This window comes from Stegodyphus dumicola, chromosome 6 (genome assembly GCF_044657685.1).
Source record: "Stegodyphus dumicola isolate Sdum_Otavi_A_Nest chromosome 6, ASM4465768v1".
NCBI lineage: Eukaryota > Metazoa > Arthropoda > Arachnida > Araneae > Eresidae > Stegodyphus > Stegodyphus dumicola.
This window is the reverse complement of record NC_140773.1, coordinates 191,299,787-191,327,673: the sequence shown is the minus strand read 5'-3', so window position 1 is coordinate 191,327,673 and position 27,887 is coordinate 191,299,787. Positions and strand designations below refer to the sequence as shown.

At 36.5% G+C, this 27,887-nt stretch overlaps 1 protein-coding gene across 3 annotated transcripts in view; it reads left to right on the top strand.

Moving 5' to 3' along the window:
* Positions 1-27,887, top strand: part of LOC118192973 (epimerase family protein SDR39U1) — a 65,905-nt gene that overhangs the window by 21,415 nt on the left and 16,603 nt on the right. The window contains exons 1-4 of one of the 3 annotated variants that reach the window (XM_035364003.2): positions 26,550-26,729; positions 26,981-27,013; positions 27,090-27,196; positions 27,584-27,669. In XM_035364003.2, coding sequence (XP_035219894.1) covers positions 26,989-27,013; positions 27,090-27,196; positions 27,584-27,669 — 218 coding nt within the window. In that variant the 5' untranslated portion in view covers positions 26,550-26,729; positions 26,981-26,988. Of the gene's footprint in view, positions 1-26,549; positions 26,777-26,980; positions 27,014-27,089; positions 27,197-27,583; positions 27,670-27,887 lie in introns of those variants that run through there. The other 2 variants (XM_035364004.2, XM_085819283.1) reach the window with 2 other exon arrangements.

Below are 27,887 nucleotides of genomic sequence, written 5' to 3'. Positions count from 1 at the left end.
ACATAGTAAAAACCACAAAAACTTCACCCAGCCAGCTCATTCGCTGGGAACCAAACTTAGCATGAATAACCGGTTCGGTTGGGCTCTCCAAGCTATTGGTGGGCCTTAATATTTTTAAGTTAAATAAAAAAACAGTTTATAGCTAATACACTATTGTTTTCATCCGTGAAACTGACAAATAAGTTGAATTATGAGCATATTTCCAATATAGTTTCAGTATTGATAGTTCAGTGTTAAATAAATCTAGCAAATAATCGCAATGCAATGAGATGATTTCCGAAAAACAAAGAAAGAAATTTATCTCTTTTATACGCGGAGTTCGTCTACGGAAGAGAATCAGATAATGATTTTCTTCTTCGGTAGTAACCTTACCTCATAATGACAGCAAATCGGCGAATCGTATTTTAAGCGAAAAAAAGGTATACTTTTAGCAGTAACCCTCTACTGTGATGAGAATCTTACGCGGCAGATTTCATTTCTTAGGAGGTTTCGGATTGGACGTACTCTTTGAATTAATCCTGATGATCAAAGTTCTTTCAAGAATGTGTGTCGTGTTCATGATAATGCATCGAAGAATCAAAATCTTCTACAGCTCAAAAGTACATGAAAAAATAAGAAACTTCAACTGCTTCAGAATTTAATTCTTCGCGGAAATTCAGTAGAAATCTAAATGGAATTATTATTTTTAGTGCAATAATTGTAACTCCTGAATAACAAAGAAGAATTTTATAGAGAACTTATTTAAGAATTCAAAACTGCATAAAATAAATGCAATACAATTTACGAAGGCATTATTCATCAAATTCCATGACAAATTTTTTCGAATTCTTTCAAAATATGATTTAATTTATGAAATCGGAATCAGCAAATTATTAATGGCACATGCTAGTTTCTATACTTATTTTGAAAATGTGCCGCAGTATCGACACTGCGTTGCATAGCCTTTCTCGCCAGCATTATGGCCAGATAACAGTTCAAAAACCGCTTTCGAGCCTTCGCAAGCATTCTAAAAACATTAAAGTAATGATATGTCGCCCAGACGGTATAGTAGTTAGGGAAGCTTACTTCGGTACCGAAGGGTTCGGGTTCGAGTCTGAAGAAGGCATGGGTGTTTGTAAATGTGTAGCGTTTTTGCAGCATGAGGGCACTCTAAATATATGGCGAACCTAAAGTCCTCTCGAGAGGTTGCTGGAGGGGAAGAGGGTTGAGAGACCCTCGGATCCGTTCCCCTGGGGATCTCTTCATCAAAATTCATCAAAATTGGGCGCGGAATTGAGCGAAGTCGTACTATCATCCGTATGGTGCTCAAGGCTCTTGCCAACGACAGGAGCCGTTTTGCTGTCCTTACCACGATGAATTTCGTGGGCTTATTCTGATGATGTTACTGTCAGACAAGTGAGATAAGTCACAACACACAAGTAATGAAATTCTTCCTCTCTGAATTATGCGCCAATGCTAATTATAAGCCTAAGTATACGAATATCGAACATATGCCGCTGTCGGTTATAAACCAGGGTCGACTTTATGCGATATGGACTATATGCTTATGACGACTTTGTAGCTGTCAGAAATGGGTTTTCATCATCTTAATCATTATTATACTTATAAGGAAAATTTTTTTCTGTCATGTCGATCATATGCGGGTAGCTAATGTCGAACCTATGCATAGTGTCAGTTTTATTCTGTGTTTATCCAATCAATTTAAGCTTTTAGTTTCTGCCAAGATGTATCGCAGTGCAAAGCAGCTTATTCCAAAAAAATAAAAAAAAGAAAAAGAATGAGGTAGCGTTTGAATTTTGAAGTAATCAGGAAATTGAGGAAAGAATAACTTCACACATATGAACTTGTATTTTATCAAGAAAGATAAATTAAATTGTTCATAATAAAATCTAGAATACTAATTGTCTGAGATTAGCCCGAATTGTCTGGAACTTATAACTATGAATGGGATTTCGTCCGAGATTCAAATCCGGTTAATCAGGTTAATTATTTTCGCCATTAAATGCGTCAGATCTAGTATGACAATTTTTTTCAGTTATGAAAAACATTTGGTCTTCAGAAACAAACCGATTACAGGTGTCAGCATTAAAAAATATTTGAATCTGAAAATAAATTTCAAAGGAATATTCATGTAGTGGGGTTTATGAACATGTAAAATCCAATGAAGAGATTTTAGGGAAAATGCTAACTAATGAAAAATATGCAAGAAACAAGAATCTTAGCCATCTCACCCTTTTTGAAGTAGAAATGTTGGGAAAAGTATGCAATCAATTTCAAAATTTTTCTTGAATAATTTGCCGTCAGTTCTTTTATCACTTCATTTTATTCCTTTAAAAACCAACTTTTATTTGCCTTACTAACTTGTTCAACGCAAATGTAGTGGGTTTACTAATCATTCAAATAAATTCTTCTTAAAGTGTTCCGGACAGAAACATCCCCAGAAAAGTTTGGAAAATAATTAGAAACAAATAATTGCATAAAAAAGTTTTTATTTAACTTTTTAATTTGGGGTTCACAAGAAAACTATACAATACAGTATTGCATCAACAAACATCTGATGTGGAGACTATATGACTTCCTTGTATGGCCGATTAAACTATGCACACTTTTGCTGCACTTCATTTATACTTATTTCCTAGAATTTCAGTAGAGATATGTATCGATGGATTCGAAGAATTTTCTGGAATCCGAGGATATGCGTCTGGAATTTCAACTCGGCGCCGTTCCGTAGATATTCGAGAAAAAAGAATTTAACACGTAGCCAAATCCCTCTAATAGGGAAAAACCCAAGAAAGAAAGTGAATAGGAAAAACGTAAAAACGTAGGGTAAAATTAATTTTTAATTAATATCTTGGCTAATTAAAGTCTCACGAGGAAGCGAATGGTCAAAATGGCGTGCCACGGACCTGCGAAATCCAACGGTGCGCTTCGCTAAGCCCAGGTGCCAGCCGTTTCGGAGGAGATGATGTTACTTCACCCCATATATATATATATATATGCGGCTTAAGTGTCTGTTTGTCGCCGATAGTTTATTGGTTGCTTGCGTAACTGTATTAGCCAATGGAGTGAAGTTGTCACGGTCCTGAGACCATCAGTAAGTCTCAGGGTCAAACGCTTAAGCGTGTTGGCATTTTTTTACCTGAGCCTGCATTTGGACACGGTCAACTTTATTTTTTCTGTTCAAGAGTTCGTGAAAGAACGGACGTAAAATTAAAAATAATTGATGGCCCTCTGCAAGGCGAGCTTACAAATAATGGAAAGATCTACACAAGAATGTTGTGTACAAACATATCTTTGACATGTGAATTAACTTTTATTATTTAATTCATCTTTATTTATTGAGCTAGCGGTGGGGCTCCTAAGAAATGTACCGCCAGTGGTTTCCTTCATTGCACTCTACTTTAAGCAATTAAACAAGTAGAAGGGGGAAACCCCGTGAGGCAGTAAGCAAAGGGGCGTTCTCGCGGCCTGACCTGGTAATTCCGTTTGAATTAGAAGACACCTTTGCACAAATCATTTTAATTACAATTTATAATATCTAGAACAACGGTCATTTCGTATGACCGCCGGGCTTTCTAGTAAAATATAACGCTGTTGATACCAGTTATGAGCAACCTCGGTTTTGCTCGTTGCTGATATGAAGCATTTAAATTGCTCAATACTGTCGTATGCAGCTGTTTATTATATTTAACTTGCATCCATGCAGAAACTTTGCACTTCATTTAGCTAAAACGTAAAGATATGCAATCTGTAACGAAATCGAAAGGAATGCCTAATTTTCAGATTTAGAGAAAATTAAATCTGTCCAAATCGGGGGAAAAAAATTGCCAAGGAAATACTACGAAAACAAAAGGATTCTGTTTGTGGCTCAAAATTATTTACAAGAACTGAAAACATTTTTCCTGTTTACTCTTAACCCTTCAATATAGACGGTAAGAGTATTTCCGAAGAATTTCTACTGGAAGAAACTTATTTACAAATCAACACAAAAAAGAAAATACTTACTTTTCAAAAGTTACTTTTCAACTTATATATTTCTGTGGTGGCTGCTTACTCAAAGCAAATGTGATTTTGCTAGTTAGTACTGTAAGAACAATGAGTAACTTTACCGCGGTGCGAATTTCCGCCAGTTTTAGGAGATTTTTCGCAAATATCAAATAAATCCATGAATTTCGGACTTTTCTATTATTTTTTAATATTTTTACTGTAACTGTTAGATTATTTTTACATTTAAATAATTTTCATCCTATTTTCTGCTAAAATTTCCGCAAATGTAGGCTGCAAAATAATTCTACTCCAAATGCAAACTAGAATATTGAACTTAATAGTAATAGCCCAAAAAAGCGTCAGCCTGAACGGTTTGTTAATCTCGAAATAGGATTTGGCGGCGTATCCCTTTAAATCTCTGAATCACTTTTCAAATTGTTGCCACGAAATAGTATCGCCCTCTTTTACTTTTAAAGAAATTAAATGAGAAGAATCTGCATGAATGTTTGTATGTTTCTCGCACTGTGAGAAAACGACGGTACCTAGAGTCATCTAGTTTTGAATAACATAGCCTTACACTTGGAAATTTGCACATGAACCAAATTCGAATTTTGAATTTCGAATTATTTATTTCATATCTTCTAAAATTTTAATAAATTTTTGATTTTCAAACTCAACGACTTCATAGCGAGCAGTGGCAACATTACAAGGAATAAAACATTTTTATCTCCTACGCGTGGGATTGTATATCGAAAATTCTAAATATACGCTGTTTATAAATATTTTGTGATTTTGCTATGCGACGTAAGGGCAAAGAACATAATGTTTAACTGGTAAATTTAACACACGAAACATTAATAATGGAAAAAAAAAAGAAGTTTTTTAAGCCATCTTACTAAGAAAACTGTACATTGATATGATAAAGTGAGAAAAGACTGAAAAAATAGAAAATTGTATGCCAACACTTCATAGAGAATTCTAAACACATGTTGCTTTCAATATTTTTGTAATTTTGCTGTTAAACTGTATATGGAGTAGTGCGAAGAAAATTATGCTTCATAATAAGGCTAAAAAGACAAAAAGAAATGGGTTAGCAGGCGTGAGTGCAGCAGCAGACTCATATTATAGCCCTTTTTTTATTAAGACTGAGAGCGTAGAAAAACCATAACAGACCCTTTTGGGTGGCCGTTAAAATATGAAACCTTTTAGCTTTTTTTTTTCTAAGATTCGTTTGACTTCTAAAAAAAATGAGAAAATGCTTTTTTCTGATGCGCAATGAAATCGCTTTTCGTTGTTTATTAAATTCAAGAAACAATTTGATGCGGAACAATTCCTTTTATAAACCTGCTATTTAATGAAGAAAAACTGTATACGTATACTGTATAATGCACAAAAACGCCTTCCCATTGAATGATAATCTCGATTTAAAGTAATAGTGTTGAATAACCTTTCCATAACACGAGTAGGTTATAAATGCAAACTCCAATGAAAAATACTGCTACGAGGTATGGGTTCGTAATGGATTGAATGCAGAGACGATGATAGCTCGATGAAATTAATTTTTTTCAAAAACACTCTACAGTTTTGAAACTTTTCACACAAAAGTACTCGTACATGTCTTCTCAGTATGACAGAGCGCAATCAAGTTGCCATTTCAAACTACTAAACGCACTGAACACAAGGCAATATGAAAAGCCTTAAATACGCAAGCACGCGCAGTTATCTCTCAGTGTTCTGATTTAAACTCTTAACTAAGCTGAAAACTAATGTTCCCTCCGGCCTACATAGTTTTCTCCCCATCCACCAAGAAATTTCCAGGAAATTACTGGAAGGCTTACGTAGTTACAGTTACATAGGGATGGAACCAAAATGTCTGGCAAATTTGGCAAAAAAATTAGTCGCCAAAAACATCGCCAGTCAACATCGGCATAGCCATCTCAGTGTTAAAAGGACTTACCTCTGTAACATAATTTTTCTTGCGATGCTTCGCATCATGCGGCCTTTCATGTTGCATTATGCAAGAAATGTTACAATTTACATATAATTTCACTAATATTATTTACATATTTACAAAATTTGTAACAATACATTGTATAATTTTTACTTCATTACATACTAGCTATTAACGTTATTGCTTTTATTTCTGCCAAACCCTAGAAATTTTAATATAAAAATTCGACAGCGAAATTTTAGTGTAAATCACAGGCTCGAAAATTTCTCTAATTTTTGTTGTTTTAGTCCAAAAGAAGCTATTAGACTCGATACGGGATTTTATAGTGTATCACTATAAATGCCTGTTCATTTTAGGTGGCTGATTCACCTTTCAAGATGTTCCCACCAAATATTATCACACTGTATTATTTTCAAGGAAATTAAAATTACGAAGAATCTACGTGTATGTGTGTATGTTCCTTGCAGTGTGAAAATACGACAGGGCCTAGAGCCACCAAATTCTGGATAACGTAATCCTCCACCCGAACATGTTTACCTGGGAGCCCGAATTTTTAATTTCAAATTTTTCTTATTATTTATATCATATTTTGTAAAATTTTAATGAATTTTCGATTAATAAACTCAATGATTTGGAAGCGAGCAGTTGCAACACGGTTCGAAATAAAATATTTTTATCTCCAGCGCGCGAGATTGTGTCCATTCGGGAAAATACAAGATATTTATCTTTTTGTTTTAAGCAAACTCGGTTGTATGAAAGCAATGTGTTGCCGCGCCGGAAATAAAATACTTGTTAAATGCCTAGTTATCGTCCATACGGCCGCATGTTGCCGTTCAATAAAGATACTTTCAAATTTAATCCAAAAGTTATTGAGCAATAAACTAAGGGATTTACAAGCAATAAACTCATTTCATAAGAATATTACAGAATTTTTTCTACTTTTTAATGTGATTGATTTAAATAAGCATGTATCAAAATCCTGAAATACCTAATTAGAAATATTCCTTGTTTTTATGAAATTACACTAGGTGGACTCATTGAAATCACTATGTACTTTTTCATTTTTATGGTAATTATTTTTGGAATTTAAAGAAATAATGTAGCTAATATATTTATAAAACATGTAGCAATATGTACAGGAATCTCTAGCACTTTAGCGGGAATTCTAAAGATATGCTGATTTTAAGTAGTTTGTGATTTTGCTGTTGAACTGAATTTTATATAGCGTAAATGAGAAGAGCGGGACATTAATAAATAAAGTTGACGTACAAAACGTTAATAATAACAAGGCAAAAGAAAAAAAAAAGTTTTGCGAACCATCTTACCAAGAAAACTGAACACTGATATGATGAACTGAGGGAAGACTGTAAAAAATAGGTAAATGTATAAAAGTTAAAAAGACAACAACGACCAAAAAAAAAAAAAAAAAAGTTAGTTTAGCAGGAAAGAGTACGAGAGCAGACACAGGTACACTGCGAGCCCCTAAAACTTCCTTTGGGCAACTGCTAAAATTTCAAACCTTTCATATATTATTATTATTATTATTATTATTATTATTTTATATCATATTAGAATATTATCTTTTTGATATTAATTTTAAAAAAAGAGCTATTCCCGAAATCACTATGATATCTAAAAACTGATTTGAATTCGCAGTTACAAAAATGCCTTCCAGCATGGGAAAACTTATTAATGAGAAATATTTAATTAATTAAAATTTAGAAGCTATTTAATTTATTTTACTTTAAATATATTGTAGCGATTTTAGCTGTAGCAATTATTATTGGTAGCGTAATTAAAAATAAGGTAAGTGTTAAATTTCACAAATTGAATTTTAAGGTAAGTTCAACTGCTTATCATAACAAAGTAGTTTGCTTAGCAAAGTAGTCCATTTCCAATAGGAAACGATAATCACTTGAGTTCAAACAGAGGTAGCGGAGAAAAAGTCCGGCTACGCTTCTTTGAGGGTTTCTTTTTCCGCTCTTGACAGAGCTTAGTAGCGACTCGGGACGAGCCGTAAAATACACAAGAGAGAAAGGGGCTCTCTAAAGCTTACTAGCGACTCAGGAAGAGCCGTAAAATACAAGAGAAAGGCTCTCTCTTCTCTACGCAACGACTGCGTATTCTTCAGACTAAAAAAAAAACTCTCTAATTATTTTCACTCACTGTTTTTATGTCCAGGTTTTCTGGGCGTGTCTTGTGCGTCTGCTGCAGTGATTCGAAAACGTCTTTTTCGGAGCATCTCTCCATTGGTTAACAGGCGCTGATTTGTTCTCAGATACTGTCTTGACAGCCTGAGAAACTGAGATTTTCCGTGGGAAAATTCAGAACGTCTTTTTGGGAGGTCTATCTAAATTATTTCGAGAAACAGGCAGTTGGCGACAGTCTATCGCATACACACAATGGACACTCCACAACCCGTGAGAACTTGTATGAAAGTTTTCTCCTTTCGTAAAAACAATATGCTTTCCACACTTTGTTGGGGGTCACGTTCGACCTCAAGAATTCGTAAGTGTCATCAGGTTTGTCATCTGGCGCCCATTTGAAGTCTCCTTTTCCCAGACTTCATGGGAGTCCGTGGGAAAATAGCTGACGACGTTACAGCTATAGATTCCTTCCCCCTTCGGAAGAACTTTTCTCGAGTTGAAACGAAGAGGAAAGTTCTCCTCATCATTTCACTAACTTAAAAAATGACACGAAATAAACTGTTCTCTCGATAACACTTTCAAACACACCTTTACAGGAACACAGCTACATTGATTAATAACAGTACTAGTAATGTCACTATTGAAAAGTTCACATATAAGTCAATAAGGCATTAACTTTAGAGGCGAGAATTAATGGAATATTTAAAATCAGAATCACACACACATATATATATATACACATACACATCACAAATATTCTTAACAAAGGGACAAAATAACTGATGATATATTCTTATATTACACTTTTACTGTATACAAAATACTTATTCAGATAAGAAACTGGCATGATCACCTCTTTATACTCTATGTTTCGCCCGATTCGAAACGACTCAGCCCATCAGCATTTTTATTCAATTTGCCTGGGCGGTAAACTACCTCAAAGTTGCAAGGCTGCAACTGTACTATAAAGCTAAGGAACACAATAAATCCTAAGTAATTCTAAAAGGATCAACACTCAATATACAAATACAAAGTACTACAATACACAAAACAAACAAAAAATTATTGTACTCAAAACAAGTTGTCGGCTCCTATTGGTACCTAATTCAGATAAAATCTCAATTTATTTGGTGCGTTTTCGCACCTATGAGCTTTCATTATGTCTGTGGGTTTCCCACTTACGGCTAAATATTTTGTGTTTCTATCTTGAAAACTATTTTGCCAGTGATCTGTTCGATTTCGATGTTCAGTTCCAGATTTCCGAACAGCACATCGTGAATGGAAACGCTCCGGGGGTCTTCCTGCACTTCTTTCTTTCCGAGTTCTTTCTTCCGGGATTCCAGACAAAAATTCGTCCTGACGGACCAGCGTTTTTTTCTTAGAAATGTTTCGCTTTCTTCGTAAATCTAAAGAAGGCCATGCACTTCGTGGGTTAATGACCGCTTTTGTTATCTTGATTTGTCCATTTCTTGACCTGTTCTCCGAACGGTGAGGACGCTTCACCCTTTCTTTGCCTCGGACGTTAGTTGACTGGACGGGGAAAATTTCACCCTCCTCCTCGTCATTCATTCGCCCCGCGGGGCGCTCAACTTCTTTGTTCTCTGGACCTTGGCTAGGGGAATTTTCTTTCTTGCTGCAAGCTTTCGTTTGACTGCGAGTCATAACAGCATTGATTTTATGGGGCTGCATTTTATTCTGTTCTATCAATCGGGCTGTTCGATTTCCCAGCAGATAATATTCTTGATTCAGGTCGGAGCTAATCACTGCGGCTTTAGTAATGACTTTCCCAAAGTCCTCTCCCTCTAATTCAATTCGAGCCAAGGGTAAACACCAGGGATGTAAATCTAGCGGCTGCTTAACCCACACTGTCTCTCCTAGAAGCATCTGATGTGTTACTTGGTCCAATCCGATCAGATCGATAGTGGAGCCAGTATCTCGGAGTACAGGCATTTCTCGATTATTTACTCTCGCTATACTCATATAGGGAGCTAGCCATGTATCTGGAGATCCTGAAATGCCTAGTTTGTTTACAGCTTCAGCGGCCTCTTGTCTTTTTAACGGAGGACACTGAGGTCGGAGATGGCTATCTGAATTACATTCATAACATCTAGGTATTCTCCGTTGTTCGAAAACATTTGACTTCCATTTCTCCGCAGTTTTTTGTTTCGAAACATTATCATGGCGACGTACTCGATCTGAAAATTCTCCTTTTTTCCTTTCGTTAATATTTGAATCCTGTTCGGTATTCTTAGTAAAACCTGTTGGTTTTTTTACGGACTTTTGTACTGCTTCATATTCATCTAATTTCTTCACTAGTTCGGCAGAAGATATTATACTCGGCCACTCATCCACGAAGTGTTCGCGAATTTAGCTGTTTACTCGACGTTTAATTTGATCCGTCAACATTAAGTCTTTTAGCGCATCGAAATCTCGTACGTCTACTCCGTTTAACCATTCATCTAGATAGTTTTTTAACTCAAAAGCAAAGTCTTTATATAAACTACCCGCACGACGCTGGTGTTGAACAAATTTGACGCGGAACGCCTCTGGGTTCAACTTAAACCGCTGCAAAAGAATTTTCTTTACGTAGGAGTAATTATCTAGCTCCTGTTCCGGCTCTCGTAGAATAATAGAAACAATGTCCATTGGCAATAGAGCCATCAAATGTGACACCCAGTCTCCTTCCTCTACCTTCGCTTTGCGAGCCTGACGCTCAAACATCGCTAAGTAAAGCGAAATATCCGATGATTCGGGATTATATCTCTGCATTAAATTTTGCAAATCTCTCATAGATCTCGGAATATTATTTTGAGAATTTTCTCTGCCATTATTGGCGTTTGTCAACCTTAGACGTTCTAATTCAAATTCTCTCTCCCTTTCCCTTTCAAGTTTACGCTCTTCGGCTTCTTCGAGTCTATGCTGTTCGATTCGCGCTTCGATAATCGACTCTAGTGTTGCCTCGACGAATTTTTCGTCATACTGAGGGCTCTGTACAATGAGGTTTTTAAGATCTTGTATTTTTGCATTTGGGGGAACTTCTAGACCTAATTCTACAGACAGATTTATGAGGTCTTGCTTTCTACCCTTGCCAAGATATGACATTTTGCCAGTGACAAAATTTTAAAATGATACAATAAAATAAAACTAAAGGTACCAGTTTGTCTACTCTGAAAGTTTCACACTATCCAGAAATACTACAGTAAAACAACATAGCAATGCAATTTATGGTATGTATGACATAAAATACGTACCATTAGCAACATAAAAAAAATTAAAGTAAATTAAGCATTTCTTAAATAATCTGTTGCAGCTTAACACATAACCATACTTAATGCAGTATATAAAAAAAATTTGCTAAATACTTATTGGCAAAAGAATATTATTCACAAAGAGCAATACTTATTGACTCAATTTACAACTGATGCGTGCTTTCTAAAGGTTGAAAATACTATTATAAAATTCTCTACTCATCAAAAACAAAACATTTACGAGTAACCATTTAAACATATAATTTCGATACACCAAAGACAAACTCCATTAAAATGCCTCTTTAAAAAGATAATGCCATATCAACTTACCCATTTCAGACAACAAAAATAACAGCTCTTCTTTCCTTTCTTTTCTATTTGCACACGTGATTCAATGACCGAAGAAGGAAACCAATTGAACAATAGTCGACTGGGCGATTCTTCTTTCACTAAACACCAAAAGCACTTTCACTGCACAGAGGGTGGTAAACACCAAACGCGAATTCACAACACTTCACTCTTGTCTGGACTTCTTATGTCTTGTCTTTACACCCGAGGGAGAATTTTACTTCACACTCTTTCCCAGGCACTTCCGGAACTAGTCTTTGTAGTAGTTGATTCTTCACGAATGCTTCTCATCGATGATCCCTTTTCAGCTGCTGGTTAAACTCTCCAAACTTTACTGCGAAAGAATTCTTTTCCACTGCTAGAATCGACTGATTCTGAATGAAGATAAGAACCGGGACGGTTCTCCAAAACGATCACGTCTTTGTTTGTCTATTGGGTTTTTACGATCCCACCGCTGCCACCAAATAACACATACCTTCTAGCTGTAGCGATTTTAGCTGTAGCAATTATTATTGGTAGCGTAATTAAAAATAAGGTAAGTGTTAAATTTCACAAATTGAATTTTAAGGTAAGTTCAACTGCTTATCATAACAAAGTAGTTTGCTTAGCAAAGTAGTCCATTTCCAATAGGAAACGATAATCACTTGAGTTCAAACAGAGGTAGCGGAGAAAAAGTCCGGCTACGCTTCTTTGAGGGTTTCTTTTTCCGCTCTTGACAGAGCTTAGTAGCGACTCGGGACGAGCCGTAAAATACACAAGAGAGAAAGGGGCTCTCTAAAGCTTACTAGCGACTCGGGAAGAGCCGTAAAATACAAGAGAAAGGCTCTCTCTTCTCTACGCAACGACTGCGTATTCTTCAGACTAAAAAAAAACTCTCTAATTATTTTCACTCACTGTTTTTATGTCCAGGTTTTCTGGGCGTGTCTTGTGCGTCTGCTGCAGTGATTCGAAAACGTCTTTTTCGGAGCATCTCTCCATTGGTTAACAGGCGCTGATTTGTTCTCAGATACTGTCTTGACAGCCTGAGAAACTGAGATTTTCCGTGGGAAAATTCAGAACGTCTTTTTGGGAGGTCTATCTAAATTATTTCGAGAAACAGGCAGTTGGCGACAGTCTATCGCATACACACAATGGACACTCCACAACCCGTGAGAACTTGTATGAAAGTTTTCTCCTTTCGTAAAAACAATATGCTTTCCACACTTTGTTGGGGGTCACGTTCGACCTCAAGAATTCGTAAGTGTCATCAGGTTTGTCATCTGGCGCCCATTTGAAGTCTCCTTTTCCCAGACTTCATGGGAGTCCGTGGGAAAATAGCTGACGACGTTACAGCTATAGATTCCTTCCCCCTTCGGAAGAACTTTTCTCGAGTTGAAACGAAGAGGAAAGTTCTCCTCATCATTTCACTAACTTAAAAAATGACACGAAATAAACTGTTCTCTCGATAACACTTTCAAACACACCTTTACAGGAACACAGCTACATTGATTAATAACAGTACTAGTAATGTCACTATTGAAAAGTTCACATATAAGTCAATAAGGCATTAACTTTAGAGGCGAGAATTAATGGAATATTTAAAATCAGAATCACACACACATATATATATATACACATACACATCACAAATATTCTTAACAAAGGGACAAAATAACTGATGATATATTCTTATATTACACTTTTACTGTATACAAAATACTTATTCAGATAAGAAACTGGCATGATCACCTCTTTATACTCTATGTTTCGCCCGATTCGAAACGACTCAGCCCATCAGCATTTTTATTCAATTTGCCTGGGCGGTAAACTACCTCAAAGTTGCAAGGCTGCAACTGTACTATAAAGCTAAGGAACACAATAAATCCTAAGTAATTCTAAAAGGATCAACACTCAATATACAAATACAAAGTACTACAATACACAAAACAAACAAAAAATTATTGTACTCAAAACAAGTTGTCGGCTCCTATTGGTACCTAATTCAGATAAAATCTCAATTTATTTGGTGCGTTTTCGCACCTATGAGCTTTCATTATGTCTGTGGGTTTCCCACTTACGGCTAAATATTTTGTGTTTCTATCTTGAAAACTATTTTGCCAGTGATCTGTTCGATTTCGATGTTCAGTTTCAGATTTCCGAACAGCACATCGTGAATGGAAACGCTCCGGGGGTCTTCCTGCACTTCTTTCTTTCCGAGTTCTTTCTTCCGGGATTCCAGACAAAAATTCGTCCTGACGGACCAGCGTTTTTTTCTTAGAAATGTTTCGCTTTCTTCGTAAATCTAAAGAAGGCCATGCACTTCGTGGGTTAATGACCGCTTTTGTTGTCTTGATTTGTCCATTTCTTGACCTGTTCTCCGAACGGTGAGGACGCTTCACCCTTTCTTTGCCTCGGACGTTAGTTGACTGGACGGGGAAAATTTCACCCTCCTCCTCGTCATTCATTCGCCCCGCGGGGCGCTCAACTTCTTTGTTCTCTGGACCTTGGCTAGGGGAATTTTCTTTCCTGCTGCAAGCTTTCGTTTGACTGCGAGTCATAACAGCATTGATTTTATGGGGCTGCATTTTATTCTGTTCTATCAATCGGGCTGTTCGATTTCCCAGCAGATAATATTCTTGATTCAGGTCGGAGCTAATCACTGCGGCTTTAGTAATGACTTTCCCAAAGTCCTCTCCCTCTAATTCAATTCGAGCCAAGGGTAAACACCAGGGATGTAAATCTAGCGGCTGCTTAACCCACACTGTCTCTCCTAGAAGCATCTGATGTGTTACTTGGTCCAATCCGATCAGATCGATAGTGGAGCCAGTATCTCGGAGTACAGGCATTTCTCGATTATTTACTCTCGCTATACTCATATAGGGAGCTAGCCATGTATCTGGAGATCCTGAAATGCCTAGTTTGTTTACAGCTTCAGCGGCCTCTTGTCTTTTTAACGGAGGACACTGAGGTCGGAGATGGCTATCTGAATTACATTCATAACATCTAGGTATTCTCCGTTGTTTGAAAACATTTGACTTCCATTTCTCCGCAGTTTTTTGTTTCGAAACATTATCATGGCGACGTACTCGATCTGAAAATTCTCCTTTTTTCCTTTCGTTAATATTTGAATCCTGTTCGGTATTTTTAGTAAAACCTGTTGGTTTTTTTACGGACTTTTGTACTGCTTCATATTCATCTAATTTCTTCACTAGTTCGGCAGAAGATATTATACTCGGCCACTCATCCACGAAGTGTTCGCGAATTTAGCTGTTTACTCGACGTTTAATTTGATCCGTCAACATTAAGTCTTTTAGCGCATCGAAATCTCGTACGTCTACTCCGTTTAACCATTCATCTAGATAGTTTTTTAACTCAAAAGCAAAGTCTTTATATAAACTACCCGCACGACGCTGGTGTTGAACAAATTTGACGCGGAACGCCTCTGGGTTCAACTTAAACCGCTGCAAAAGAATTTTCTTTACGTAGGAGTAATTATCTAGCTCCTGTTCCGGCTCTCGTAGAATAATAGAAACAATGTCCATTGGCAATAGAGCCATCAAATGTGACACCCAGTCTCCTTCCTCTACCTTCGCTTTGCGAGCCTGACGCTCAAACATCGCTAAGTAAAGCGAAATATCCGATGATTCGGGATTATATCTCTGCATTAAATTTTGCAAATCTCTCATAGATCTCGGAATATTATTTTGAGAATTTTCTCTGCCATTATTGGCGTTTGTCAACCTTAGACGTTCTAATTCAAATTCTCTCTCCCTTTCCCTTTCAAGTTTACGCTCTTCGGCTTCTTCGAATCTATGCTGTTCGATTCGCGCTTCGATAATCGACTCTAGTGTTGCCTCGACGAATTTTTCGTCATACTGAGGGCTCTGTACAATGAGGTTTTTAAGATCTTGTATTTTTGCATTTGGGGGAACTTCTAGACCTAATTCTACAGACAGATTTATGAGGTCTTGCTTTCTACCCTTGCCAAGATATGACATTTTGCCAGTGACAAAATTTTAAAATGATACAATAAAATAAAACTAAAGGTACCAGTTTGTCTACTCTGAAAGTTTCACACTATCCAGAAATACTACAGTAAAACAACATAGCAATGCAATTTATGGTATGTATGACATAAAATACGTACCATTAGCAACATAAAAAAAATTAAAGTAAATTAAGCATTTCTTAAATAATCTGTTGCAGCTTAACACATAACCATACTTAATGCAGTATATAAAAAAAATTTGCTAAATACTTATTGGCAAAAGAATATTATTCACAAAGAGCAATACTTATTGACTCAATTTACAACTGATGCGTGCTTTCTAAAGGTTGAAAATACTATTATAAAATTCTCTACTCATCAAAAACAAAACATTTACGAGTAACCATTTAAACATATAATTTCGATACACCAAAGACAAACTCCATTAAAATGCCTCTTTAAAAAGATAATGCCATATCAACTTACCCATTTCAGACAACAAAAATAACAGCTCTTCTTTCCTTTCTTTTCTATTTGCACACGCGATTCAATGACCGAAGAAGGAAACCAATTGAACAATAGTCGACTGGGCGATTCTTCTTTCACTAAACACCAAAAGCACTTTCACTGCACAGAGGGTGGTAAACACCAAACGCGAATTCACAACACTTCACTCTTGTCTGGACTTCTTATGTCTTGTCTTTACACCCGAGGGAGAATTTTACTTCACACTCTTTCCCAGGCACTTCCGGAACTAGTCTTTGTAGTAGTTGATTCTTCACGAATGCTTCTCATCGATGATCCCTTTTCAGCTGCTGGTTAAACTCTCCAAACTTTACTGCGAAAGAATTCTTTTCCACTGCTAGAATCGACTGATTCTGAATGAAGATAAGAACCGGGACGGTTCTCCAAAACGATCACGTCTTTGTTTGTCTATTGGGTTTTTACGATCCCACCGCTGCCACCAAATAACACATACCTTCTAGCTGTAGCGATTTTAGCTGTAGCAATTATTATTGGTAGCGTAATTAAAAATAAGGTAAGTGTTAAATTTCACAAATTGAATTTTAAGGTAAGTTCAACTGCTTATCATAACAAAGTAGTTTGCTTAGCAAAGTAGTCCATTTCCAATAGGAAACGATAATCACTTGAGTTCAAACAGAGGTAGCGGAGAAAAAGTCCGGCTACGCTTCTTTGAGGGTTTCTTTTTCCGCTCTTGACAGAGCTTAGTAGCGACTCGGGACGAGCCGTAAAATACACAAGAGAGAAAGGGGCTCTCTAAAGCTTACTAGCGACTCGGGAAGAGCCGTAAAATACAAGAGAAAGGCTCTCTCTTCTCTACGCAACGACTGCGTATTCTTCAGACTAAAAAAAAACTCTCTAATTATTTTCACTCACTGTTTTTATGGCGAGGTTTTCTGGGCGTGTCTTGTGCGTCTGCTGCAGTGATTCGAAAACGTCTTTTTCGGAGCATCTCTCCATTGGTTAACAGGCGCTGATTTGTTCTCAGATACTGTCTTGACAGCCTGAGAAACTGAGATTTTCCGTGGGAAAATTCAGAACGTCTTTTTGGGAGGTCTATCTAAATTATTTCGAGAAACAGGCAGTTGGCGACAGTCTATCGCATACACACAATGGACACTCCACAACCCGTGAGAACTTGTATGAAAGTTTTCTCCTTTCGTAAAAACAATATGCTTTCCACACTTTGTTGGGGGTCACGTTCGACCTCAAGAATTCGTAAGTGTCATCAGGGTTGTCATCTGGCGCCCATTTGAAGTCTCCTTTTCCCAGACTTCATGGGAGTCCGTGGGAAAATAGCTGACGACGTTACAGCTATAGATTCCTTCCCCCTTCGGAAGAACTTTTCTCGAGTTGAAACGAAGAGGAAAGTTCTCCTCATCATTTCACTAACTTAAAAAATGACACGAAAAAACTGTTCTCTCGATAACACTTTCAAACACACCTTTACAGGAACACAGCTACATTGATTAATAACAGTACTAGTAATGTCACTATTGAAAAGTTCACATATAAGTCAATAAGGCATTAACTTTAGAGGCGAGAATTAATGGAATATTTAAAATCAGAATCACACACACATATATATATATACACATACACATCACAAATATTCTTAACAAAGGGACAAAATAACTGATGATATATTCTTATATTACACTTTTACTGTATACAAAATACTTATTCAGATAAGAAACTGGCATGATCACCTCTTTATACTCTATGTTTCGCCCGATTCGAAACGACTCAGCCCATCAGCATTTTTATTCAATTTGCCTGGGCGGTAAACTACCTCAAAGTTGCAAGGCTGCAACTGTACTATAAAGCTAAGGAACACAATAAATCCTAAGTAATTCTAAAAGGATCAACACTCAATATACAAATACAAAGTACTACAATACACAAAACAAACAAAAAATTATTGTACTCAAAACAAGTTGTCGGCTCCTATTGGTACCTAATTCAGATAAAATCTCAATTTATTTGGTGCGTTTTCGCACCTATGAGCTTTCATTATGTCTGTGGGTTTCCCACTTACGGCTAAATATTTTGTGTTTCTATCTTGAAAACTACTTTGCCAGTGATCTGTTCGATTTCGATGTTCAGTTTCAGATTTCCGAACAGCACATCGTGAATGGAAACGCTCCGGGGGTCTTCCTGCACTTCTTTCTTTCCGAGTTCTTTCTTCCGGGATTCCAGACAAAAATTCGTCCTGACGGACCAGCGTTTTTTTCTTAGAAATGTTTCGCTTTCTTCGTAAATCTAAAGAAGGCCATGCACTTCGTGGGTTAATGACCGCTTTTGTTGTCTTGATTTGTCCATTTCTTGACCTGTTCTCCGAACGGTGAGGACGCTTCACCCTTTCTTTGCCTCGGACGTTAGTTGACTGGACGGGGAAAATTTCACCCTCCTCCTCGTCATTCATTCGCCCCGCGGGGCGCTCAACTTCTTTGTTCTCTGGACCTTGGCTAGGGGAATTTTCTTTCCTGCTGCAAGCTTTCGTTTGACTGCGAGTCATAACAGCATTGATTTTATGGGGCTGCATTTTATTCTGTTCTATCAATCGGGCTGTTCGATTTCCCAGCAGATAATATTCTTGATTCAGGTCGGAGCTAATCACTGCGGCTTTAGTAATGACTTTCCCAAAGTCCTCTCCCTCTAATTCAATTCGAGCCAAGGGTAAACACCAGGGATGTAAATCTAGCGGCTGCTTAACCCACACTGTCTCTCCTAGAAGCATCTGATGTGTTACTTGGTCCAATCCGATCAGATCGATAGTGGAGCCAGTATCTCGGAGTACAGGCATTTCTCGATTATTTACTCTCGCTATACTCATATAGGGAGCTAGCCATGTATCTGGAGATCCTGAAATGCCTAGTTTGTTTACAGCTTCAGCGGCCTCTTGTCTTTTTAACCGAGGACACTGAGGTCGGAGATGGCTATCTGAATTACATTCATAACATCTAGGTATTCTCCGTTGTTTGAAAACATTTGACTTCCATTTCTCCGCAGTTTTTTGTTTCGAAACATTATCATGGCGACGTACTCGATCTGAAAATTCTCCTTTTTTCCTTTCGTTAATATTTGAATCCTGTTCGGTATTTTTAGTAAAACCTGTTGGTTTTTTTACGGACTTTTGTACTGCTTCATATTCATCTAATTTCTTCACTAGTTCGGCAGAAGATATTATACTCGGCCACTCATCCACGAAGTGTTCGCGAATTTAGCTGTTTACTCGACGTTTAATTTGATCCGTCAACATTAAGTCTTTTAGCGCATCGAAATCTCGTACGTCTACTCCGTTTAACCATTCATCTAGATAGTTTTTTAACTCAAAAGCAAAGTCTTTATATAAACTACCCGCACGACGCTGGTGTTGAACAAATTTGACGCGGAACGCCTCTGGGTTCAACTTAAACCGCTGCAAAAGAATTTTCTTTACGTAGGAGTAATTATCTAGCTCCTGTTCCGGCTCTCGTAGAATAATAGAAACAATGTCCATTGGCAATAGAGCCATCAAATGTGACACCCAGTCTCCTTCCTCTACCTTCGCTTTGCGAGCCTGACGCTCAAACATCGCTAAGTAAAGCGAAATATCCGATGATTCGGGATTATATCTCTGCATTAAATTTTGCAAATCTCTCATAGATCTCGGAATATTATTTTGAGAATTTTCTCTGCCATTATTGGCGTTTGTCAACCTTAGACGTTCTAATTCAAATTCTCTCTCCCTTTCCCTTTCAAGTTTACGCTCTTCGGCTTCTTCGAATCTATGCTGTTCGATTCGCGCTTCGATAATCGACTCTAGTGTTGCCTCGACGAATTTTTCGTCATACTGAGGGCTCTGTACAATGAGGTTTTTAAGATCTTGTATTTTTGCATTTGGGGGAACTTCTAGACCTAATTCTACAGACAGATTTATGAGGTCTTGCTTTCTACCCTTGCCAAGATATGACATTTTGCCAGTGACAAAATTTTAAAATGATACAATAAAATAAAACTAAAGGTACCAGTTTGTCTACTCTGAAAGTTTCACACTATCCAGAAATACTACAGTAAAACAACATAGCAATGCAATTTATGGTATGTATGACATAAAATACGTACCATTAGCAACATAAAAAAAATTAAAGTAAATTAAGCATTTCTTAAATAATCTGTTGCAGCTTAACACATAACCATACTTAATGCAGTATATAAAAAAAATTTGCTAAATACTTATTGGCAAAAGAATATTATTCACAAAGAGCAATACTTATTGACTCAATTTACAACTGATGCGTGCTTTCTAAAGGTTGAAAATACTATTATAAAATTCTCTACTCATCAAAAACAAAACATTTACGAGTAACCATTTAAACATATAATTTCGATACACCAAAGACAAACTCCATTAAAATGCCTCTTTAAAAAGATAATGCCATATCAACTTACCCATTTCAGACAACAAAAATAACAGCTCTTCTTTCCTTTCTTTTCTATTTGCACACGCGATTCAATGACCGAAGAAGGAAACCAATTGAACAATAGTCGACTGGGCGATTCTTCTTTCACTAAACACCAAAAGCACTTTCACTGCACAGAGGGTGGTAAACACCAAACGCGAATTCACAACACTTCACTCTTGTCTGGACTTCTTATGTCTTGTCTTTACACCCGAGGGAGAATTTTACTTCACACTCTTTCCCAGGCACTTCCGGAACTAGTCTTTGTAGTAGTTGATTCTTCACGAATGCTTCTCATCGATGATCCCTTTTCAGCTGCTGGTTAAACTCTCCAAACTTTACTGCGAAAGAATTCTTTTCCACTGCTAGAATCGACTGATTCTGAATGAAGATAAGAACCGGGACGGTTCTCCAAAACGATCACGTCTTTGTTTGTCTATTGGGTTTTTACGATCCCACCGCTGCCACCAATTAACACATACCTTCTAGCTGTAGCAATTATTATTGGTAGCGTAATTAAAAATAAGGTAAGTGTTAAATTTCACAAATTGAATTTTAAGGTAAGTTCAACTGCTTATCATAACAAAGTAGTTTGCTTAGCAAAGTAGTCCATTTCCAATAGGAAACGATAATCACTTGAGTTCAAACAGAGGTAGCGGAGAAAAAGTCCGGCTACGCTTCTTTGAGGGTTTCTTTTTCCGCTCTTGACAGAGCTTAGTAGCGACTCGGGACGAGCCGTAAAATACACAAGAGAGAAAGGGGCTCTCTAAAGCTTACTAGCGACTCGGGAAGAGCCGTAAAATACAAGAGAAAGGCTCTCTCTTCTCTACGCAACGACTGCGTATTCTTCAGACTAAAAAAAAAACTCTCTAATTATTTTCACACACTGTTTTTATGTCCAGGTTTTCTGGGCGTGTCTTGTGCGTCTGCTGCAGTGATTCGAAAACGTCTTTTTCGGAGCATCTCTCCATTGGTTAACAGGCGCTGATTTGTTCTCAGATACTGTCTTGACAGCCTGAGAAACTGAGATTTTCCGTGGGAAAATTCAGAACGTCTTTTTGGGAGGTCTATCTAAATTATTTCGAGAAACAGGCAGTTGGCGACAGTCTATCGCATACACACAATGGACACTCCACAACCCGTGAGAACTTGTATGAAAGTTTTCTCCTTTCGTAAAAACAATATGCTTTCCACACTTTGTTGGGGGTCACGTTCGACCTCAAGAATTCGTAAGTGTCATCAGGGTTGTCATCTGGCGCCCATTTGAAGTCTCCTTTTCCCAGACTTCATGGGAGTCCGTGGGAAAATAGCTGACGACGTTACAATATATTAGTGTACCAGTGTCAAAGCATATCTATTAAAAATTAAACAGAAAAAATAAACGATTTTGTTTAGAAATTTGTCATAAATGGCATTACAAATATCTTTTATTAAGTATTTTTATTAGTTAATGGTAATAATCTAAATATTCGCGAACATTTTAATTGTGTATATTGCAAATTAAGTGTTTTATAAAATACATGAATTTAATTTATTCTTTAAAATGGAATAAAGATTTAAATTAATAAAGTGGGTTCATTGCTTCTAATTCTTAAAGTTTGTTGATAATTTAATCTGGAAGAAAAATTAAAAATCTTATGTGAAATGAAAACACTATGAAAACTAGCTGTTTGCGAGGGTGTAGGAAAGATACACCAAAGGTCTTACGTTTCGTCCAGTGGTAACATTCACAGGCTGCTTAGATGATATATGTTTAGTAGTATAAAACGTAATGCAACATTGCAACATAACCGAATATAACGGTTCAGAAATCTTGCAAATACTTCGCATTTCTAAACCCCCCCCCAAAGGCTGTTTCATTGCAAATCTGTTAAAAAGAGCAAAATCTGCTTTGTAAAAATGAAAATATTTCGATTAAAATATAATAAATTTTCTTGTTCCATTCCATGTTTATTTCGAGATGAGTTTTATCTTCCCATCCTTTATTGAATTTTACTTAATACGGTTATTTAAATTAAAAAAAAAGAATATGAAAGTTTTCAGATTTTAAATTACCTCCAAAAGGACTTTTTTAACATTTTGTCTGTTACCTTTATTTATTAAATATCATATTCTTCGCACTTAAACCATAAAATTCAGTTCAAGAGCAATATCGCAAAATAGTTTTAAATTGAGCATATCTAGAATTTCCGATACAGAGTCTCGCGCGCTGGAGATAAAAAAATGTTTTTCTGTATAACATTGCCATTGCTCGCTTTGAAATCCTTGAGTTTGTTAATCAAAAATTCGTTAAAGTTTTACAAAATATGAAATAGATAATAAAACGAATTCCAAATTTCAAATTTGGGCTTCCACATGCTCATATTCGCAGTAGGATTACGTCATTCAAAATTCGATGGCTCTGTGTATCGTTGTTTTATCACAATGCGAGAAATATGCATGCGTTTATGCAGATTTTTCATTACTTAATTTCTTCAAATATAATGCAGGACTCTAACGTTTGATGGCAACAGTTTGAAAAGTGAAACCAACGCAAAATCGCAAGACGAAAACAATAGTCCTTAAACCTTCAGGGACAAAGCCCCTTTGGACTAAAAAGAGTTAAGTTTTTAAAAATATTTTTTATAATATTAACAAATTTTATGAAGACTTTTAAAAGCAAAAAATATATAACTACTCCATTTCTCCGTATTAAACAAAACCAATCTTACAATTAAGTGGATGTTGGATACTTAACAGAGCAGAGAAAGACCTGATATCAACTTTTGAAAAAAAATCGTAAGAAAATTCTTTGGGCTGGTACAACAGAATGGCATGGGTAGATTCTGTATAATCATGAAAATATTAGAAATATGGTGAAACTGATATTGTGAGAATCGTAAAGGCATCTCGTATCAGATGGCTGGGCCATGTGTTTAGATATGATAATGCATCTCCAACCAAAAAGGTAACCTTTTTGAGAACTGAGGGAGTAAGACGGAAAGGAAAAAAATCCATTAGATGGATAGATGATGTCAAGCAAGATTTAAGGTTAATTGGAGTTAACCGATGGAAGGCTATTGCGCCGGATGGGGTCAGGTGGAGGAAACTTGGAGAGACAGCCGCGGCCTGTAACAGATTGTGGAGCTTATGAAGCAGAACAGGAAGAATCTTACAATTTTTATGCCCATTCTTTAGAACTTTCAGAGGATGCAATTGCCGATATTCTTTTCACTTCTTTTCTGACTTTTTATTCAGTTTACTTGCATTCACATTCAAAATTATAAATTCTAACTTGATGTTACTTAATGTTTTGGATGTATTTGCATTCATTATTTTGTGGTTCATTATTTAGATAATGAATTTTAACTTATTAGAGCTATACAAATATGTTTATGTATTTGTACAATCGTGTGCAAAATCAAGAGAATTTGCATATTACGTCGAATTTCTGAAAAACTAGTATACAAATTTTAATGAAATTTTGTATGAATATACATATGTAACAAAGAAAGAGATGTACCATTCAAAAGTCATTTAATTTACGCACGATAATCAGTATGACAATGAAGGGAAGTCCAAAATCCACGTTGTTATGGAACTGAAGATGAGTCTAATAGGGGGTATAAAGCATGATGGCATACTGGACATGAGGCAGTTAAGAGCACCCTGTGGCTGTCGATCCCTCTCCTACAGCAAGACCGTTTTTAAATTCAAGATGGTTCTCTGAGAGAGATGGCCAGATGAAATTGCCGTCCCGAAAGCATCTCAGACATACTCTCTAGGGTTAAGCTCAGGAGAACTGGATGGCCAATTCCATACGACAAATATTCTCGCTTTCCAGGTAATCGCCGAGAAGCTGATCCCTATGTGACGAGAGGTGTCGCCTATTTAATGGGAACTCAGGACCAACTGCGCCCCTGAAAAGTCTAACATAGGTCTCTAAGATCTCTCCATTCCTCATAGCACTGAAGGTGCAGGGGCTGCACACCCCTCATGCAGGGGTGTGCGGCCGTCCAACAAAATGCCTACTCAAACCATTACACCTCCTCCGCCGTAATGATTACTTCATCTGCTTATTGACGAATAGTATTGTTTTCATATATTATTGTTTGGCTCTTTCCTAGACATAGGAACACCTAGAATCAGTGTCCAGGCTTAATCTCGACTTATCTGCAAAATGCATAATACTCCACTGAAGTCTGGTCCAAGGTGGGTGTTGTCTGCACCATGCTAAACGCTCTCGCTTACGACTGCAGTGAGCGGGACACAAACAAATTGTCTTCTGGCATAGGGCCCTATCCCATGAAGCCTTCGGGAACCCGTAGATCGTTAAACGGCGTGTTCAGTGACACCCTACAGCTCACGTGAAAGTTGTGAAGCTGTATCATTTCTGAGTCGCCGCGCTCAAAGGGCCAAACAACGATCCTCATTCGTCGTTGTCGATCTTGGCCGACCAGTAACAGTACCAGCAGTGAAGTACCGCTGCACATAAAATAAGTGAAAAAGAAATAAAATACTATAAACAATATATACAACTGCATAGTTCGTATACAGTCCATTCACACTTCTGTGACTTGATATCAAAAATGGGGGATAGGGTTTTCAAAATCAGATGATGAAATTTTCATCTTCTAGCAAATGTGCTGGGAAGGGTCTTAAAAGTTTGTCATGCTCTAAAATTTCATATTGAAAAAATCTGAGTAGTTCACAGTACGACAGTTAACCGCTTTATGGAAAAAATTGTCGTTGAGTGTTTTAAAAGTCACTTGCATTCTCGGGATTTTAAGATCGCGATGCTCACTACATAATGGACATTAGTAATTATTCTCAGCACTCTACTCTGTAGGGTTTGCAGGATCTTTACGTTTGCAGGTGGGATTGCAAGCAGGGCATGCGTATATGACAATTGGTTTTTTCACAGACATGTAAAGATGCCTTTTGCACTTATGGCTTAAGTTTGAATGATTTCCAAGCAGACGATAGAGGCTATGAATGACTGCATTCACTTTCCTGCGAATAAACTTTGTATGATCAGTCGAGGTGAGTTTTTAATTAGTCATGATGCCAAGATAGTCCACTGCACATACTTTAGGCACGTTTTCATTAAATAGTTGCAGTTCCTTTGTTTTTTGATCTTATGCCTTTGTATTAGATGGAATTTTGACTTAAATCCTCCACTGAATGCACCAAAATTCGATGTATGCAATCTAAATTTGAAGTTTTGTTTGAATGTTTTGGGCTCGCAGGTCTTCTCAGTATGGATCCAGTGTCATAAAACTCTTTCCACGAATCGCAGACGAGACTGCGCGTCAGACGAGACTGGGTTACAATTCTGTAGCTACCTGCGTTTGTGATTGAACTACCTCCAGTCTACCGACAATTCTCCATCTAATTCTCCGTCATTCATTCGTTCTTGGCTACTCATTTTACATGATGCTTTATAAAATGTACCTAACTCTTATGAGAAACACGAAGAATATTGTGAAGGAATACGAGCACACAAATCACCGAGAACCCTTTATATTCCCTTTACAATCACAGCTCCGTGGACGTGCAAGTGCAGGCTTATTTCTTCGACTTTGAGTATTTGCATAATTCGTCGGCGGCATAATTAGTATCTTTAGTTCAATATTTGTCATAAAAATAAATATAATTTTTAAATTAAATTCTCTCAATTTTGCACACGAGTGTATGACCGCCCTTGGCGACAAATTCATGGATCGCCAGCAAGATTTCTATCTGCAATATGACCATACTCATTGTGTCTTCTACACAAACTTTGATTGAGGTTCTATGCTGTAAATACTGAGCGCTAATTTTACGAATATTAATACTGATTGGTGTTACATATACACACGAAGATATTTTTAAGAATTTAATAACCGTCAATGATATATTAATACAAATAGATATCGCTAGATGGCAGCACATATTCTCGCAATGTTTTTGCAATGACTTTTGGAAGTCGCGCGTTTGAATCTTGACCGACTTGAATGTTCCCTGCGGGCTTTCAGTATTGACTTGAAGTTTAATCCGAAGAAGAAAAATTTGCATTAGTTTTGCTTTCACTACATTAATTTAACAAAAAAAGCTACATTGATGATTAAAGAACAAAAAATTGTTTCTATTTTTGTAATTACGTAACTGTTTCAGTTTTTAGAAAATTTAATAATTACGCTGTATGTAAACTATATAAAATTCTTAGTTATAATTAGAAGTTTTCCCCTCCTCTCCAAATTCTTTATTGCTATAAGTTTCTAAATTTTCTTGTTTGGTTTATAAAGTATTTGTGTTAAATTTAATTAAAATTTGAATATATTCTTCATCATTAAATTTTACATCATCAAATCTATACAAATAACATGAACTAATATATTTTGCAGTTTGAATAATGGTAGCGGGAACAGTTGTCGTTGGTAAGCATTAATTATTATTGCTTTGTTGATCAGTGTAAAGATTTTCTCCTTTGATTAATATGTGTAACTGTTCTAGGTGGTGGTACAGGTTTTATAGGACGAGCAATAACAAGGAACTTGAAAGAAATAGGATATGATGTATTACTTATTTCTAGACAACCAAGTCTGAATGCTATATCTTGGGTAAATATGTAAGAATGTTTTGCTTCTTTAACTAAAAGTGGAATAGAAGAACTAAATATATAATATTTGTTATTCTTATGAATGAATGTATCTACAGTCAAGAATAGGATTTTACCTATGTAGTAGTTTTTTTTTTTTTTTTTTTTTTTTTTAAATCAAGATTAAATTAAAAAGTGTTTCAAGTCTACTAATGCTATAAAAATAAAAAATAATGTTACATATTTGTAACTTATGTTAAATTTTAATTTTCCTACAAATTATTATGTGGGTTATAAATAATTTTGTAACTTGTGATATATTCAATTTACTTTACAACAACTTTACCATGATTAAATATCAAAATCATTATAATCTATGTATAATTACTAAAAGTGTTATCTGATTTAGAATGATTTAGCTTCTGAAGGCTTGCCAAAATCGTGTGTTGCTGTCATCAATGTAGCAGGCCAGAATGTTCTTGATCCTACACGAAAGTAAGCATCACACATTGTTAAAGTTTAGTAAGCAATTTTCAAAATGTGTTCAGATTTTTAAACTAAATAATTTTCTGTGTTACATTAATATGGAAACGTTCTTTATTTTTGATGTTACCTAATCTGCAGTATCACTTGTTAATATTGGAACAGAATGGAATTCGGTTGATCTTTACATTATGGTAACTTGGCGTTTTTTTGGCGACCAACTCTCCTAC